Genomic DNA, 14205 nt, shown 5'->3' with positions numbered 1-14205 from the left:
CAACTTCAAATCTCAACAAATAAATGCTCTGTCTTACATATTGGCAAAAAAAATCAGAAAATAAAATACAAGCTGAATAATCAAGACCTTGTTGATGATCCAAGCTCTGTAATGGACCTTGGAATACTCATCTCTAATGATCTAAGTGCTAGAGCCCACTGTAACTACATGGCCAAAAAGGCATTAAGAGTTGTTAACCTAATCCTACATAGCTTTTTACACACTACTAACTAGAGCATACAAAACATTTGCTAGACCAATACTCGAATACAGCTCATCAGTCTGGAACCCACATTACGTATCTGATATTATCACAGTTGAGAAAGTCCAGAAATATTTCACAAGAAGAGTTCTCCCCTCCTCTACTCGTTGTAGAATACCTTATGCCTGATCTAAGTATGGTATATAAAATCATACATTGCAATGACTTACCTGTCAATGACTACTTCAGCTTCAACCATAACAACGCAAGAGCACACAATAGATACAAACTCAAGGTTAACCGCACCAAACTTGATTGCAGGAAATATGACTTCATCAACAGAGTGGTCAATGTCTGAAATACTCTACCCGACTCTGTGGTTTCTTCCCCAAACCCCAAAAACTTTAACCTTAGACTGTCTACTATTGACCTCACCCCTTTCCTAAGAGGTCTGTAGGGGGCGTGCATAAGCGCACCAACGTGCCTACTGTCCCTGTCCTATTGTTTCTTTTATTTTTCTTATATGTACCCATTTCATGTATTCACAACTATGTATATACTTATACCTATTATCTTGTAAGCGATTGACAAATCAAAATAAATAAAATAAAATAAAATAAAAATAAATCTCCATTTTAAATATGACGCTCATGCTACCTGGGTGGCTCTAGATATTAGCTTTGCTCAGACTGAAGCCATTTTCAAACCTTCATGCACTGAAGGTTTGGTCCCACTTTTGTAAGAAAACAAGGAAAGCTAGGATCCTGGCTCTCAAGCCTTTTCATCCTACTGCAGCCACAACTTATTGTGCCCTGCATCTCTAAAAGGGAAGAGGTTCCAAACAGCCTTCAACACGATATTCTGAGGTTTTATGACAATTTAGATGAACAATGAGGAAAGACTGCACCTATGTGAATATTGGGAAGGGCCCCCCAGAAAGGAATGGAACAACTCACCATGGCCAACTTGCCACAGCCAACTCGCTGCAGGAAAACTCAACATGGGCAACTTGCCACAGGACAACTTGCTGTGGGACAATTCAACAATTCAATTTCATTATTTAAAATAATTTTAAAAATATTTTAAATTTTGTCGTTCACTTTTCATTTTGTCCCTTCTTTGGCACCTTTTATTTAATGATTCTGTTCCACTATTTCTTTGATATTATTGTAACTCTTGTCCCACAATGAGTTGTCCTATATTGAGTTGGCCATGGTGAGTTGTCCTGCAGCGAGTTAGCTTGGCAAATTGTTCACAGCAAGTTGGCTGTGGTGAGTTGGCTGTGGCAAATTGTTGCAGACCCTGTGAGGAAAGCTCAGGAAAGGTATTGGCTTTCTCCTTCCAAGAGATTCAGGCTTCTCTCACCTTGGCTGCCTCGATGTTCCCTTCTTCCATTTCTTGCATATCATTGATTTCTTGTGCCTTAGTACTGTATTGAGTCTGCAGTTCCTCCAGCCTGAGCTTCCTCATCTCCACTTGATGCTTCAAATTGTTTAACTGATTGATTTTCTCGCATAGTCGATGATTGATTATCTGAATAGCACCCTTTAGAGTAGTGAGGAAAGGAAAAGATTTAAAGCAATCTGAACAACTGTATAGGCTGTTCATTTATTGAGAAAAGGAGGATTTGAATTATAGACAAATAATAGTTTTTAATAGAACTGAAAAGCCTACATTGATAAATCTTCCTTCCCATGTTGCAGAAGCATCTACAGAACCCCATGGTTTTGTCAGAATGGTAAAATGAGTATCACAATACAAGCTTCACCCCTCATGGCAGACATTAAATTGCAATGCTTGTTTTGTCATTTTACCCTTCGCCCCTACTCCAACCTCCCTGTAGGTATTTAAATGTCTAATTTCATCTGAGCAAACAGATATTGCAGAGCCTGGAAAAGCTTTTTAAAAAAAATAAAGGCAGTTTTCCCTTTCAATTCCATTAGTTTAAATTTTTCTCATTTAACAAATAAAAATATGTAAAGAATATTTTAAAAAAAGCAAAAGTAAGATAAACCCACATGCTACAAACAGCTAGATGAATTTCTTATTCTCTAAAACTAATTATTTGTTTCTGTTTAGAATGTGATCAGTTTGAAGGCACAGCTGTTTTCTTTGGTCTAACCATAGTTAAATGACTGCAATATTCCTTGTTCAAATGAAGTATTTATTGGCAGGTAGTCTAAAACAGAGTAAATTTTTTAAACTTTTCTTTCTAGTCCTGGTAGAAGCAAAGGAAGCATGTGAGCCTGAAGTGTATAGGACTACATTTTATGCCATATGGTGTGTTTAACATTCATATGGTATGCATGTTATATATACCCTATGTATGTATAACAAACATATTTTGTTATACTTCAAAAGGCTTCAAAGGTGCCAGTATTGGCATCTCCCCAGTGTACTAGGAAGAATGACTCAAAAAATAGAATGCCATTACTGAAATTATTTGCTTTCTCCTTATCTCTAAAAGCAAGATACTTACCTGTTATGTCTCACCTGTACAAACAAAGTAATAAGTCCAAATTTCCAACTGAAATACAAATAAGCAGGCAAGTCCAGTAATTACAGGGTTAAATTCCTTAATCCGAAAACATTCTTGGCAGTCTCACGCCAGCTGTCTGCCAAGTCCGATAAGGAAGCATAAATCACAAGCTGACGCCACACACAGGAAAATGCGAAGCTTCTCTCACTAAATTAACACGTTGTCCCGAACAAGAACTCAGAGCTAACACACCCACTTTTATTCCCTGTGGGGCGTGTCAGTCTCTCATCTCAGTCTCTGATTTGTCCTTTCTTTCTACGTTGCATCTCACGCTTTTTCCTGCGTCCTTGCCTCGCATCAAACCAACATTCCTCAGCCAGAGGCTCTGATACGCCCTCCTGGTTATCTGCCGACACCTGAGGCACAACCAGGGAGGAAGGACTTGCCGAAGAGGAAAGTCTTGGGGAGGAAGGCAATTCCAAATCCTCTAACAAAGCAGGCTCAAACCTCAGAGCCAAATCCTCTTCTTCCTCATTGTCCAAGTCTGTGTCCTCTAACAGAGCAGGCTCAAACCTCTGAGTCACAACACTTACCTATTTTTACCAATCAACAAATTCATAAAGTATAAAGTGGACTTTAAAATGGGCTATCAAGTAGACATTTTAAAGTTAAAACTATCATATAACAGTATGTAGAAACAAATTGAAAGCACAAATCATTCAAAATTGATGGGTATGATAATATCCTCTACCCTGATTATTGTTTGTTGAATTTGGAGTTTTGGAGTTCATATGGTCAAAAATATTACCAGGCATATGGTAGTCTAATTCAAAAGCATAATCTTGTATTCTATAGCCCTGGGATTTGCTCTTTTTTGTGAATAACCTAACCTTAGATTCCATCTTAGGCTTGAATTCTATGCACATTTTGAGAAATATGTCCTATGGTATTAATTAGAGTAGAATTCTGGAAGTCCACAAGTCATAAAAGAGCCATGTTTCCCACCCCTGGAGTAGAGGCATGCTAACTTGAGTTAGCCCAGAATTCTCAGACTTCTTTAACTCTGTAATCCCAACTCTTTAAATGCCAGGTTTTTTTTAAAAAAAATTAGCAATGAATTTCAGAAATGTTTGAATGATCAATTACCTCCCCAGTTTTATTTTTCACAGCTCCTTGTTCAGTTGGATGTTCTTGGAATGCAGCCTTAATTACTTTTTCCTCTCCCTGGAAAAAAACAACATCCCAAAACAATTATAGTCATTATCTGAAGGTAATCTAAATCCAAATTTTTGAAAAAAAAATTTGGCTGGATTTCAGTATTAATTTTCATTGAATAAGAATTGGTAGTCTGGTTCACACATAATCCTAAACCACAGTGAGTAGGTCCATATATCAAATAAGACCAAAAACAAATAAATCAGATCATAGCTTTATATAACCCCTGAAGCCAGTTCATGGGTAAATAAGGGATGAGAGAAGGACATAAGCAACAGACCCTTTCAGAACTCTGCTGCCTTCCTTCCTTCTTTCTTTCCTAATATAAAAAATGCAGAAGATACAGAAAAGGCTTAACATACAATTTTCTGTTAAATACTATATACTTATAATAAATCTTGCTAGAGCAGCATTAAGAAAGAAGCATTTGTGTTATTAAGTGACAAGCAAGCCAATCAGATACAATGTAAAACGAACACGTTTTTAATAATGTTGTAAGCTGTAACTCTGATTTTATTTTTCTTTATCACAGAATTTATTTTTTTAGATTTACTATACTGTACTATACTATACTACACTACACTACACAACGATATTTCTAAAAATACAAGGAATAAAGGCAAATAGCTGTTCCTGTCACTTTTAGAATACAAATGCAGACATACACACAGAAGCATAGACACACAGACACACAAAGGCAAAGAGCTGTTACAATATTCCAAAAGTAACAGGAACAGCCACTTGCATTAAGCTACCAGATCTGAGTAGAAACATACAAACGTCAGATGCCAAGAAACAGTTTTTTGCATTCCGATTCTCTTTGCCATTTCATGCTTATTGGGATTTTTGCCACTCTGACATCTGCATATTTATAGTGAAATCAGAAGTTACGGTGCTTGACAAATGAACTCGCCAGTGACATGTTTCAATCTGGCAAAACTGAAAAACAATTTGCCCTGAAGAGAGGAGGTAGTAAGCATAGCAGACTGTTAGAAAACCTATCTGATGAGGACCCAGATTGTTGGAGGGCAATATGCTGAATCTGAAAACCGCTTAGAGAGGACTGTAAAGCACTATGAAGAGATATATAAGTCTAAATACTATTGCTATTGCTATTGAACAGAGCAGCCCAAACAGAATAAGCAGAGATCGTAAATATATTCTACCAAGAGAAGATGAAATTAGAGTCTCTATATTTTTCTTTTCCAATGTCATACTGTAGGAACCAATGAGAAAAGAGAAACAATTCCAAAGTCAGGGAAAAGAAGTGGTGATTATGATTTGACAAGGGCTCAGTGAGATAGGGCAGTAGAAGGCACAAAGGTTACCGCTAGGAGGTCTGCCAGCCTCTGATGCAATTTCTTATTCTCCTGCCTTAACCGCAAAATTGACTCCTTGTTCTTCTTGATGTTCCATTGGGAATTCTCATAGAAAGCTTTCCGGTCACCTTCTGTAATGAGCAGAAATGAAACCATACTTCTGATCAAGTAGTTATTGGTTCATTGAAAAAAGCCAACAAAGCCAAATAGTTCCAAACTGATATGTTGTTAATTTTAAATGAAATTGTGTAATATGCCACTAAAATGAAGGAATTAATGCTGTAAATCAGAAGTACAACTCTGATGATAGAATTTCTGTCTATATGAATTTATATTTTCTTTATCTGTAGAAAATGAGATTTTGAAACTATGTTCATCTCTATACTTCAAGCCTGAAGACATGTGAGCTTTTACATAACATTTCCATGAAAGAAAATAGGAATTATGTATGGTATGATATTGTAAGGCAATCATCCATTGGCCATAGCAGAAATATCTCCCAAGCACTTTCACTAATTCCATATTCCATTAAAAATAAATTAAATTGAATATATTTTGCTAACTTTAGTTAGACTGATACTATTGGAATATTATAATGAATACAGAGAATACTGTATTCAGCCTTCCATTCTTCTGAGCTCGGTAAAATGAGGACCCAGATTGTTGGGGGCAATACGCTGACTCTGTAAACTGCTTAGAGAGGGCTGTAAAGCAATGTGAAGTGGTATAGAAGTCTAAGTGCTATTCCTATTTCCCTGTGATTCGGTGTGTCTAATTGGACTTGACAACAATAAAAGTATGACTGTGATAAGATCTTACAACGCCTTTCTCATCTTTATGGGGATTGTTTATACAAAACCATATTATCATCAAATTCTTGTTAAATTCAATTGAGTACGTTTAATTTGAAGGACTGAGCAAAGCACCCTAAGCCTAGCAAAAGCCTATTCATCCTAAGAATGAATGAAACTACTTGTGCCCTTCTTTATAGCAACTCATTATCAGAAACTTTCTGACAGTGAGAACAATCAACCAATGGAACAGCTTGCCTTTGGAAGTTGTGGGAGCTTCATCACTGGAGGCTTTCAAGAAGAGATTGGACTGCCATTTGTCAGAAATGGTGTAGGGTCTCCTGCTTGGGAGACAGGTTGGACTAAATGACCTACAAGGTCCCTTCCAACTCTGTTAATCTAATCCAGGGGTCCCCAAACTTGGCAACTTTAAGACTTGTGGACCAACTCCCAGAATTCTCCAGCCAGCTATGCTGGGAGTTGGTCCACAAGTCTTAAAGTTGCCAAGTTTGGAGACCTCTGATTGAATCTAATCTGAAACGTCTCTTCCCTCCTTAATTATCACAATCCTTTTCCTCTCACCCTCTATATTTTCAGCACCCCTTACCTAGAAGCTGAATCTTGCTTTGCAGCTCCGATATCTGCTCATGAATAGGGGGCTTTATTCCTTCCAGATGTGTTACTGGCATGACAGCAGTGATGGTGGTGAGAGGGTGGAGAGTCAGAAAAGATCAAGTGGACAGGAGACAAAACACCAGCGTGGTTCCACCCGGCCTTCCTGAGATAACAGTAGGCAGAGCCTGGGGGTAATTTTTCGGGTGCAGAGGGCTAAACAGGGGATGCACTGAGAAGGAAAATGAAGTTACCACCCGCATACAGACACACTTGACAGCAAATGGTGCTTCGGCCTGAGAAGTGTTACAACCCTCTCCCCTTGGCCTTCCACAAAGGCCGCTACCGCTCTTCCAGGCTTTCCCCGCGCCCTTTGTCGGCGGCCGCAGCTCACTTGCCCATCAGCATCCTTGCGCCTAGAGGGGTCTCCATGACAACCACTTCCGACGCAAAGCGCTCATTGGTGGAAGGGGCGAGTTCTGCAGGGCACGACGGGAAAAAGGTCAAACTCTCCTGGCACCCGCCGGAAGTACCCCTCGCATTCCTCACACAGGGGGATAATAAAACCCAAGTTTATTAATTATTGTGTCACGCAGGAGATGGAATGGAAATATTTCATTTCCCACGTGGAACAAGCAACAAATAAAAGGCAAACTGCAGTCTTGGCCAATCGTGTCCCGTGGCAGCATGGACGGAAAGGAAGGCACTTCCGCCACTCTTATGATGGTCACGAAGGAAAGCCGAAGTCAAAACGGTGACTGGGAGAAAAGGCCGTTTAAGGTCCCCACCCCCTCTGCACGCTTTGGAGCGGATATTTCATAACTAACTTCCGGTTTCGAGGCGGTGGGTCTTGGGACCTTTTTCCACGAGAGTTTCGGCGGGAGGCGGGTAAGGAGGGCGGCGGGGTTGGCGCATTCACGGGCAGGGCCGCGCCTGTCGGAGGTTGCCGGGGGGGGCAGATTTCCCGGGGAGAGGGAAAACGCGGAGCGCTACTGGGGTTGCCCCTCTGCTTGGCTCTCGGTGTCCTAGTCAGTCGCCACGTAGATGGAGAGCCCGTTGGATTAAAGGGCAGAACCGCATCGCGTTCACACTTTGTAAGCTTACCCAGCTTTCCTTAACCTGCCGCTGCTGTTCTGATCTCTTGTTTTGTGGCTTTCATCCTCCGTGGACAGTATGGCCACGTCTGGGGGGCTCTAGACTAAGAATGGCTGAGATAATTAGCCATTGTTCCTTTAATGTACGCTCCTCGTTTCAGTACGAATTAAGGTGAAAGTCTGTACTACAAAAACAATATTCAGGTTCACTCTTAAAGTTTAGAAAACCTATCCAAAGTGCATTCGACTAACATAGAGCAGTACTTAATTGTTGACTCCTTGCCCTTTAGGTACAAAGGGTCATATTACTACAACAAATCAATGAACACTTAAATCTTAGTTCCTAACAGCATAGCTTTGGGTGAGCTCAACCTTTTAATAGAATGGCTAACTTGAATGAGAGGCATTCCTATTGTTTATTTTTTTGCTTTATGTGCCTAACAGGATATTTCAGATTAAGAAAAAGATTGAGATTTCAGTTTTTCAATTTCCCAAAGATGGTTTAAATTGAAATTAAAATGCTGAACTTTAGTGTTAGGCAAGTTACTGTTTCATTTTGAAACAGTATAACGGTCAAAATGACTCTCTTTGGGTGGTGCATCCAGGACTTTTCAAGACACCGAGCAATAGTTAAACTATTAATTAGGAAGGTGGAAGATAATTAAAGTTTGACAGAGGTATTGCATTGTAATTTAATTCTCCAAATGGAGGATTTGTACTTCAAAATGGCAATTGGTAATAGGAAGCAAGTAGAATTTTGATTGTGTTAAGTCATGATCATCATAGCAGAATTTTAAACTCGGAATGTGGGAGGTGCATGTTTCTGATTTGTACCAGTTGCTGCATTTGTGTGATGGTTTGGAAAACAATAAAGTCTCTTGAGAGAAATTTAGCTCTTGCCAGTTTCATGGAATTATTATGCAGAGTTTTCTTGGCACATTAAGGAAGTGGTTTACCATTTTAAAACATTCTGATTTAGCCAACAGCTCCTAGGGTATCTGGTGGTCTCATTGAAATATCAACAGTAGAGATCTGAAATTCCAGAAAACAATACAGTGCTAAAGTTCTTGTACTGTAAGTTTCAACATGTAGGATATAAGAACATTTTCAAGCAAAGTATTGCACAGTAAGTTTGGGAAGGGGAATAATCAACATTTGATTAACATCTGAGGGGACTTGAAGTTGACCCAGACTTCCGAGGTCAGTAAAATGAGGACCCAGATTGTTGGAGGCAATATGTTTACTTTGTAAACTGCCAGAGAGTATGTAAGTATTTAAGTCTAAGTGCTATTGCTATTTGCAGGAATCTTGTGTGCTATTGATGTGATTTATTTTGAAGGATGAACTGAGGGAAAAGAAAAATTCCCCTACATCCTTTGTCAGTTCTTGGAAGTTGAAGAATATGTGAAGCCATACCCAGTCCCTAGGCACCAGAACTTATATTTGCCATGGTGGTGACACCTAGTTATTTCTATTCTGGGCATAACACCTTCATCATCTTGTCATAGGAAAAACCATAAAATGCTTAGTTTTATTTTTTAAAATATAGTTTTTATTAATTTATAATATGGTATACAAAGAGAATACAAAAGTAAATATTAGGGAAATTAGGGAAAGAAAAAGGGAAGTAGATAGTGGAGGAAAACAAGGGAAAAAGGAAAAAAAGGCATTGGCTTCTGACTCCTTTACTGCAGTAAGGCATTAACCCTCAACTTTTTACTTTTTCATAATAATATAAATTAGGCATTTCTATAACAACAAATCTATCTAATTTGTAGAACCCAAAATCAAAGTTTCATTTTTTTCCACCTCAAACACAAGGTCCACAGTGGTTTCCAAGTAGAAATAAAGTATTTGGTTTTTTTTTTCTTTAGTCAAAACAGTCAATTTAGCCAACTCTGCTGTCAGTTTTTGTAGCCATTCATCCATTGTGGGGATCAAGGTGACCTTCCATTTCTGTGCATAGAGTAGTCTTGCTGCCCTCAACATACATAACATCAGAGTTCCAAATTTTTTCCCCACATTTTGTTCCATTAAACCCAAAAGAAAAGTCTCTGGAAAAGTTTCTATATTTACTGTAAGAATTTTCTGTATTAAGATATGGATCCTACTCCAATATTTCTTTGCTTTATCACACATCCACCATACATGATAAAAAGGCTCTTCTTTACATTTAAATAAAAATGCTTAGTGTTATGATGCTGCCCATATTCTAAGTTCCTTGATATATATTGATATATTGTGTCCAGAACACGAACTTTGTTAGCATCCTTATGGCAGGTAACGTAATCTAATCAGTTGTTTGGGAGAGCAGAGGTGCTATCTTATATATATTCTTGTTCAGTTTTGGGATAGTCCTTAATGACTTAATATTTGAGATGAGATATTACCATAAGTGAGAGGTAGACACATTGGAATAGATTTAATATGTTCGGAATGTGATCTAGTAATAACGACGCTTGCGCCCCACTTGAAAGATGGAGAGTTCATTCCTAGGTAATGGTAGATGTTTCTCTCCTAGGACGCAAAGAAAAAATATCTGCTGGAACTCTGCATAGGCAACAGGAAGGGCACTGACCAGTAAAAGCTCAGCTCCATCCAATATCCCAGACCTTACCCTGAATTAGAAGGTTATAGGGTCATAAAAAGTGATATCAAAACAAATACAAGTCTTGGTCAAGAACACAAGTATTTACCAATTCTATTAGAAACTGAAAATAAATCTTTGGACTTTCATTATAGGTACATAGGAGCCTCGGAGTGCAGTACTGCAAGCTACTCCTGCTGCAGTTTGGCAGATCAAATCCCACCAGGCTCAAGGTTGACTCAGCCTTCCATCCTTCCGAGGTGGGTAAAATGAGGACCCAAATTGTTGGGGGCAATATGCTAACTCTGTAAACCGCTTTGAGAGGGCTGTAAAGCACTATAAAGCGATATATAAGTCTAAGTGTTATTGCTATTGCTACTCAGGAGATCAGCTTAATAGAATTTTTTGACTGCATGGAAAAAAATATAAATCACATATGAGGATCCTATCTGAAATTTGGGTAACTTAATAGAGAGTTTTATTTAAAATAAAATTGGATGGGAGGAAGGAATGTTCTATATCTTCCTCCTCCATGTATTCATGATAACAGGAAAGTTATTTAATTTATAGGGCCACCCATCTCAACAAGTGGCTCTGGATGGCAAACAAAATAAAAAGCAATTATAAATATTGCAAAATTTAAAATGAAAAACAACTGTGAAACATCAAATTACTAGTACAACCAAGAGGAAGTTTCTAGAATAACAAGTCCTTTGTTTGCATTTTGTTCCAGGAGTTGCTGATTTTGAACTTCCGTTATGCTGCTTCTATGTCTTGGGCTGCTCTCACTTTCTGGCCTGGCTTATCCTGTGGAAGTGAAGCGTCCACGAGGGGTCTCCCTAACAAGTGAGTTTTCAAGCAGATAATACAGGTAGTCCTCAACTTATGACCACAATTGAGCCCAAAATTTATGTTGCTAAGTGAGAAATTTGTTAAGTGAGTTTTGCCCCTTTTTACCACTTTTCTTGCCACACTTGTTAAGTGAATCAGTGCAGTTGTTAAATTAGTAACACGATTGTTAAGTGGATCTGTTTTCCCCATTGACTTAGCTTGTCAGAAGATTGCAAAAAGTGATCACATGACCCTGGGACACTGCAACTGTCATAAATGTGAGTCAGTTATCAAGTGTCCGAATGTAAATTACATGACCATGGGTATGCTGCAACAGTCGTAAGTGTGAAAAATGGTCATAACTCACTTTTTTCAGTGATGTCGTAACTTTGAATGGTCACTAAGCGAACTACCTGTAGAGGATTACCTGTATTAAACCAACTGGAAATACAGGTAGTCCTCCACTTACAACAATTCATTTAGATGGCAGGTTTGATCTTTTCTTACAAAGTATTGCTTGAACAGTTTCATTATTTCTAACAATCAGAGGTTGGAAACACGTCGTGTCTATAATTTTGCATTATAAATCAAAAGATTGCATCCATGTTGTATAAGGAAACCCTGTCTGGTGTTTGTTTTCTTGGATTTAAAATGGAGCTATGAGAGAGAAAACTGGTCATCTGAAGAGAAATTTAAAGCAAATGAATTACTTAAAAGAAAACAATTCAGTGTTTGAAGTTTGTTTAGATATGCAACTTCCTGTTGCCCTCAATACTGATTTGTTTTGAATGCTAACAATAAGGTACAGAAGTGGAGTTGCCTCCTGGTCGGCATCTTTTTTGTCACTTAGAATACAAATTATATAGACATAAGCTATGGAATGACTTAACTAAGCATGGAATATTAAATGCTGAATACTTTTCTAAATTGACATATCTTTTTTTCAGTATTTTTTCTTACTTGAACCCAAGTGTGTGTGTGTGTCTGTTGTTTTTAGACCATCACTTCTATGACGAATCAAAATCATTCACTTGTCTTGATGGCTCTGCCACAATATCCTTTGATAGAGTCAACGATGATTACTGTGATTGCAAAGATGGCTCAGATGAGCCAGGTAAGTGGGACATATTTAAATTGGCCTTATTTGCACATACTGCCTTTCCTGTCCCATCTTTTGTGATTACTGCTCTAAGGATGTTTGCTAGTATTACATCTCACATCAACCAATGTGTATCTCTCTTTTAACAAGGGACAGGAACTAAGCTGCTAGCAGTCCCATCCCCATTAATTTTATTAGATTGCTTAAGCAGTTAAGCACAAATATCTGAAGATTGTCTTAAAATTTGATATCCAGACATAAAACCGTAATATTTATGAAGTAGATGATACTAAGTGGCTTCCCACTGCAAAATAGGACACAGATGGCCAAGATAAAAATAATTGTAATTAAAAATTACAATTTTTAAATTAAAAATTAAAATGAATAAAATGAAATTCAATATTATATATACCAATTAATAGAAACCAAATCAATTGCTGTTACTAGTCTTATTTTTTAAATCTCTAGAAGTTCTTAAAAAACTGCTTCAATTTATGCAAGAGTTTGTTTCTTATATGTTTTACTGTCATAGCCTTTGGACACCTTATGAATAGCAAGTAAATTGTGATTGCTAGGAGAAATTAATTAAAAGGGGATGCGGTGGCTCAGTGGCTAAGACACTGAGCTTGTCGATCAGAAGGTCGGCAGCTCAGTTTGAACCCTAGCACCGCGTAACGGAATGAGCTCCGATTACTTGTCCCAGCTTCTACCAACCTAGCAGTTCGAAAGCACATAAAAATTGCAAGTAGAAAAATAGGGACCACTTTAGTGGGAAGGTAACAGCGCTCCATGTGCCTTCGGCGTTTAGTCATGGCGGCCACACGACCATGGAGATGTCTTTGGACAGTGCTGGCTGTTCAGCTTAGAAACGGAGATGAGCACCGCCTCCTAGAGCTGAAAACAACTAGCATGCATGCGCGGGGGAACCTTTACCTTACAATAAATTAATATAAATTAACCCACACATGTAAGCTCTGTATAGTAGAGAGCTTGCATGGCTTAATTTATGCTTTCTTCTCTTCCCCAACCCCTTTCCCCCTTTTGGTTAACGTACAACTGTCTTGTCTTTCTACCCAGGAACTGCTGCATGTCCCAATGGCCGCTTCCATTGCTCCAATGCTGGATACCGTCCTATGTACATCCCCTCTTCCCGTATCAATGATGGGATCTGCGGTAAGTATTGCTCCTTGTTGTGAAGGAATTGTTTAGCTCTGAACGGTAGAACTCAAGTGATAGATGCCAATAGTTCTCTCCTTGCTCTCTTAGATTGCTGTGATACAACTGATGAGTACAACAGTGGCACAATGTGTGAAAACACCTGCAGGTAAGATGTTACTTGTTTTAGAAGAAGCCCCTTCTTTGTTCAGAGGACTGATTCAGAAGCAGACTCAGGTACTAGTTATCAAATATTCAACTTAGGGGAGAGGGATGCATTTAGAACAGTTTTTCTTAAACAGGTTAGTAATAGCAATATCACATTTATATACTGCTCCATAGTACTTTACAGCAGGGTTCCCCATCCTGTGGGCCATGAGGGGATTGCAACTGGGCCACAGAAATGGCTAGAGAGCACGCATGCATGCACACACATCTTCACTTGTGCGAGCAGTGGATGAATGTGTGTGCCATTTGTGTAAGCAGTAGGCACAAATGCATGCCTCTTGTGCAGTTGGAGCTGTGTGCACATGCTTCTGGCCGCTTGTGTGGAACCATCCTCTCTTCTCCCTACCCCCACCAGTCTGCAAAGCCGGAAATGTTGGGGAACTCTGCTTTACAGCACTCTGAACGATTTACAACGTTAGCATATTGGCCTTAACAATCCAGGGCCTCATTTTACTGACCTCGTAAAGATGGAAGGTTGAATCAACCTTGAGTCAGTCAGGATTAAACTCCTGGCAATGAGCAGAGTCAGCCAGCAACACTGCATTCTAACCACTTTGTTGCCCCAGTTCAGTTACCCTCCATTTGGTAATACG

The 14205-nt window shown here is 38.8% G+C and overlaps 2 protein-coding genes across 13 annotated transcripts in view; one reads left to right on the top strand and one right to left on the bottom strand.

Annotated features, from left to right (window-relative positions):
* Positions 1-7565, bottom strand: part of ODAD3 (outer dynein arm docking complex subunit 3) — a 31058-nt gene extending 23493 nt beyond the window's left edge. Inside the window, exons 1-5 of one of the 2 annotated variants that reach the window (XM_026679612.2) lie at positions 7446-7565; positions 6614-6784; positions 5225-5346; positions 3828-3905; positions 1568-1747 (exon numbers count right to left, since the gene is read on the bottom strand). In XM_026679612.2, the coding sequence (XP_026535397.1) occupies positions 1568-1747; positions 3828-3905; positions 5225-5346; positions 6614-6695 (462 nt within the window). In that variant the 5' untranslated portion in view covers positions 6696-6784; positions 7446-7565. Of the gene's footprint in view, positions 1-1567; positions 1748-3827; positions 3906-5224; positions 5347-6613; positions 7054-7445 lie in introns of those variants that run through there. The other variant, XR_015747896.1, reaches the window with a different exon arrangement.
* The window catches only part of PRKCSH (PRKCSH beta subunit of glucosidase II), a 45593-nt gene continuing 38558 nt past the window's right edge, over positions 7171-14205 (top strand). For 2 of the 11 annotated variants that reach the window (XM_087957064.1, XM_087957059.1), the window contains exons 1-6: positions 7338-7506; positions 10455-10559; positions 11033-11145; positions 12128-12244; positions 13307-13402; positions 13496-13553. In XM_087957064.1, coding sequence (XP_087813190.1) covers positions 11058-11145; positions 12128-12244; positions 13307-13402; positions 13496-13553 — 359 coding nt within the window. In that variant the 5' untranslated portion in view covers positions 7338-7506; positions 10455-10559; positions 11033-11057. Of the gene's footprint in view, positions 7713-8698; positions 8787-10454; positions 10560-11032; positions 11146-12127; positions 12245-13306; positions 13403-13495; positions 13554-14205 lie in introns of all 11 variants that reach the window. The other 9 variants (XM_087957066.1, XM_087957063.1, XM_087957058.1 and 6 more) reach the window with 8 other exon arrangements.

The sequence above is a fragment of the Notechis scutatus genome, chromosome 2, assembly GCF_049901735.1.
Source record: "Notechis scutatus isolate UNSWTSFEM ecotype Mainland chromosome 2, rNotScu1.2, whole genome shotgun sequence".
NCBI classification, from domain to species: domain Eukaryota; kingdom Metazoa; phylum Chordata; class Lepidosauria; order Squamata; family Elapidae; genus Notechis; species Notechis scutatus.
The sequence above is the reverse complement of the archived record's forward strand: the minus strand, read 5'-3'. Positions and strand labels throughout refer to the sequence as shown.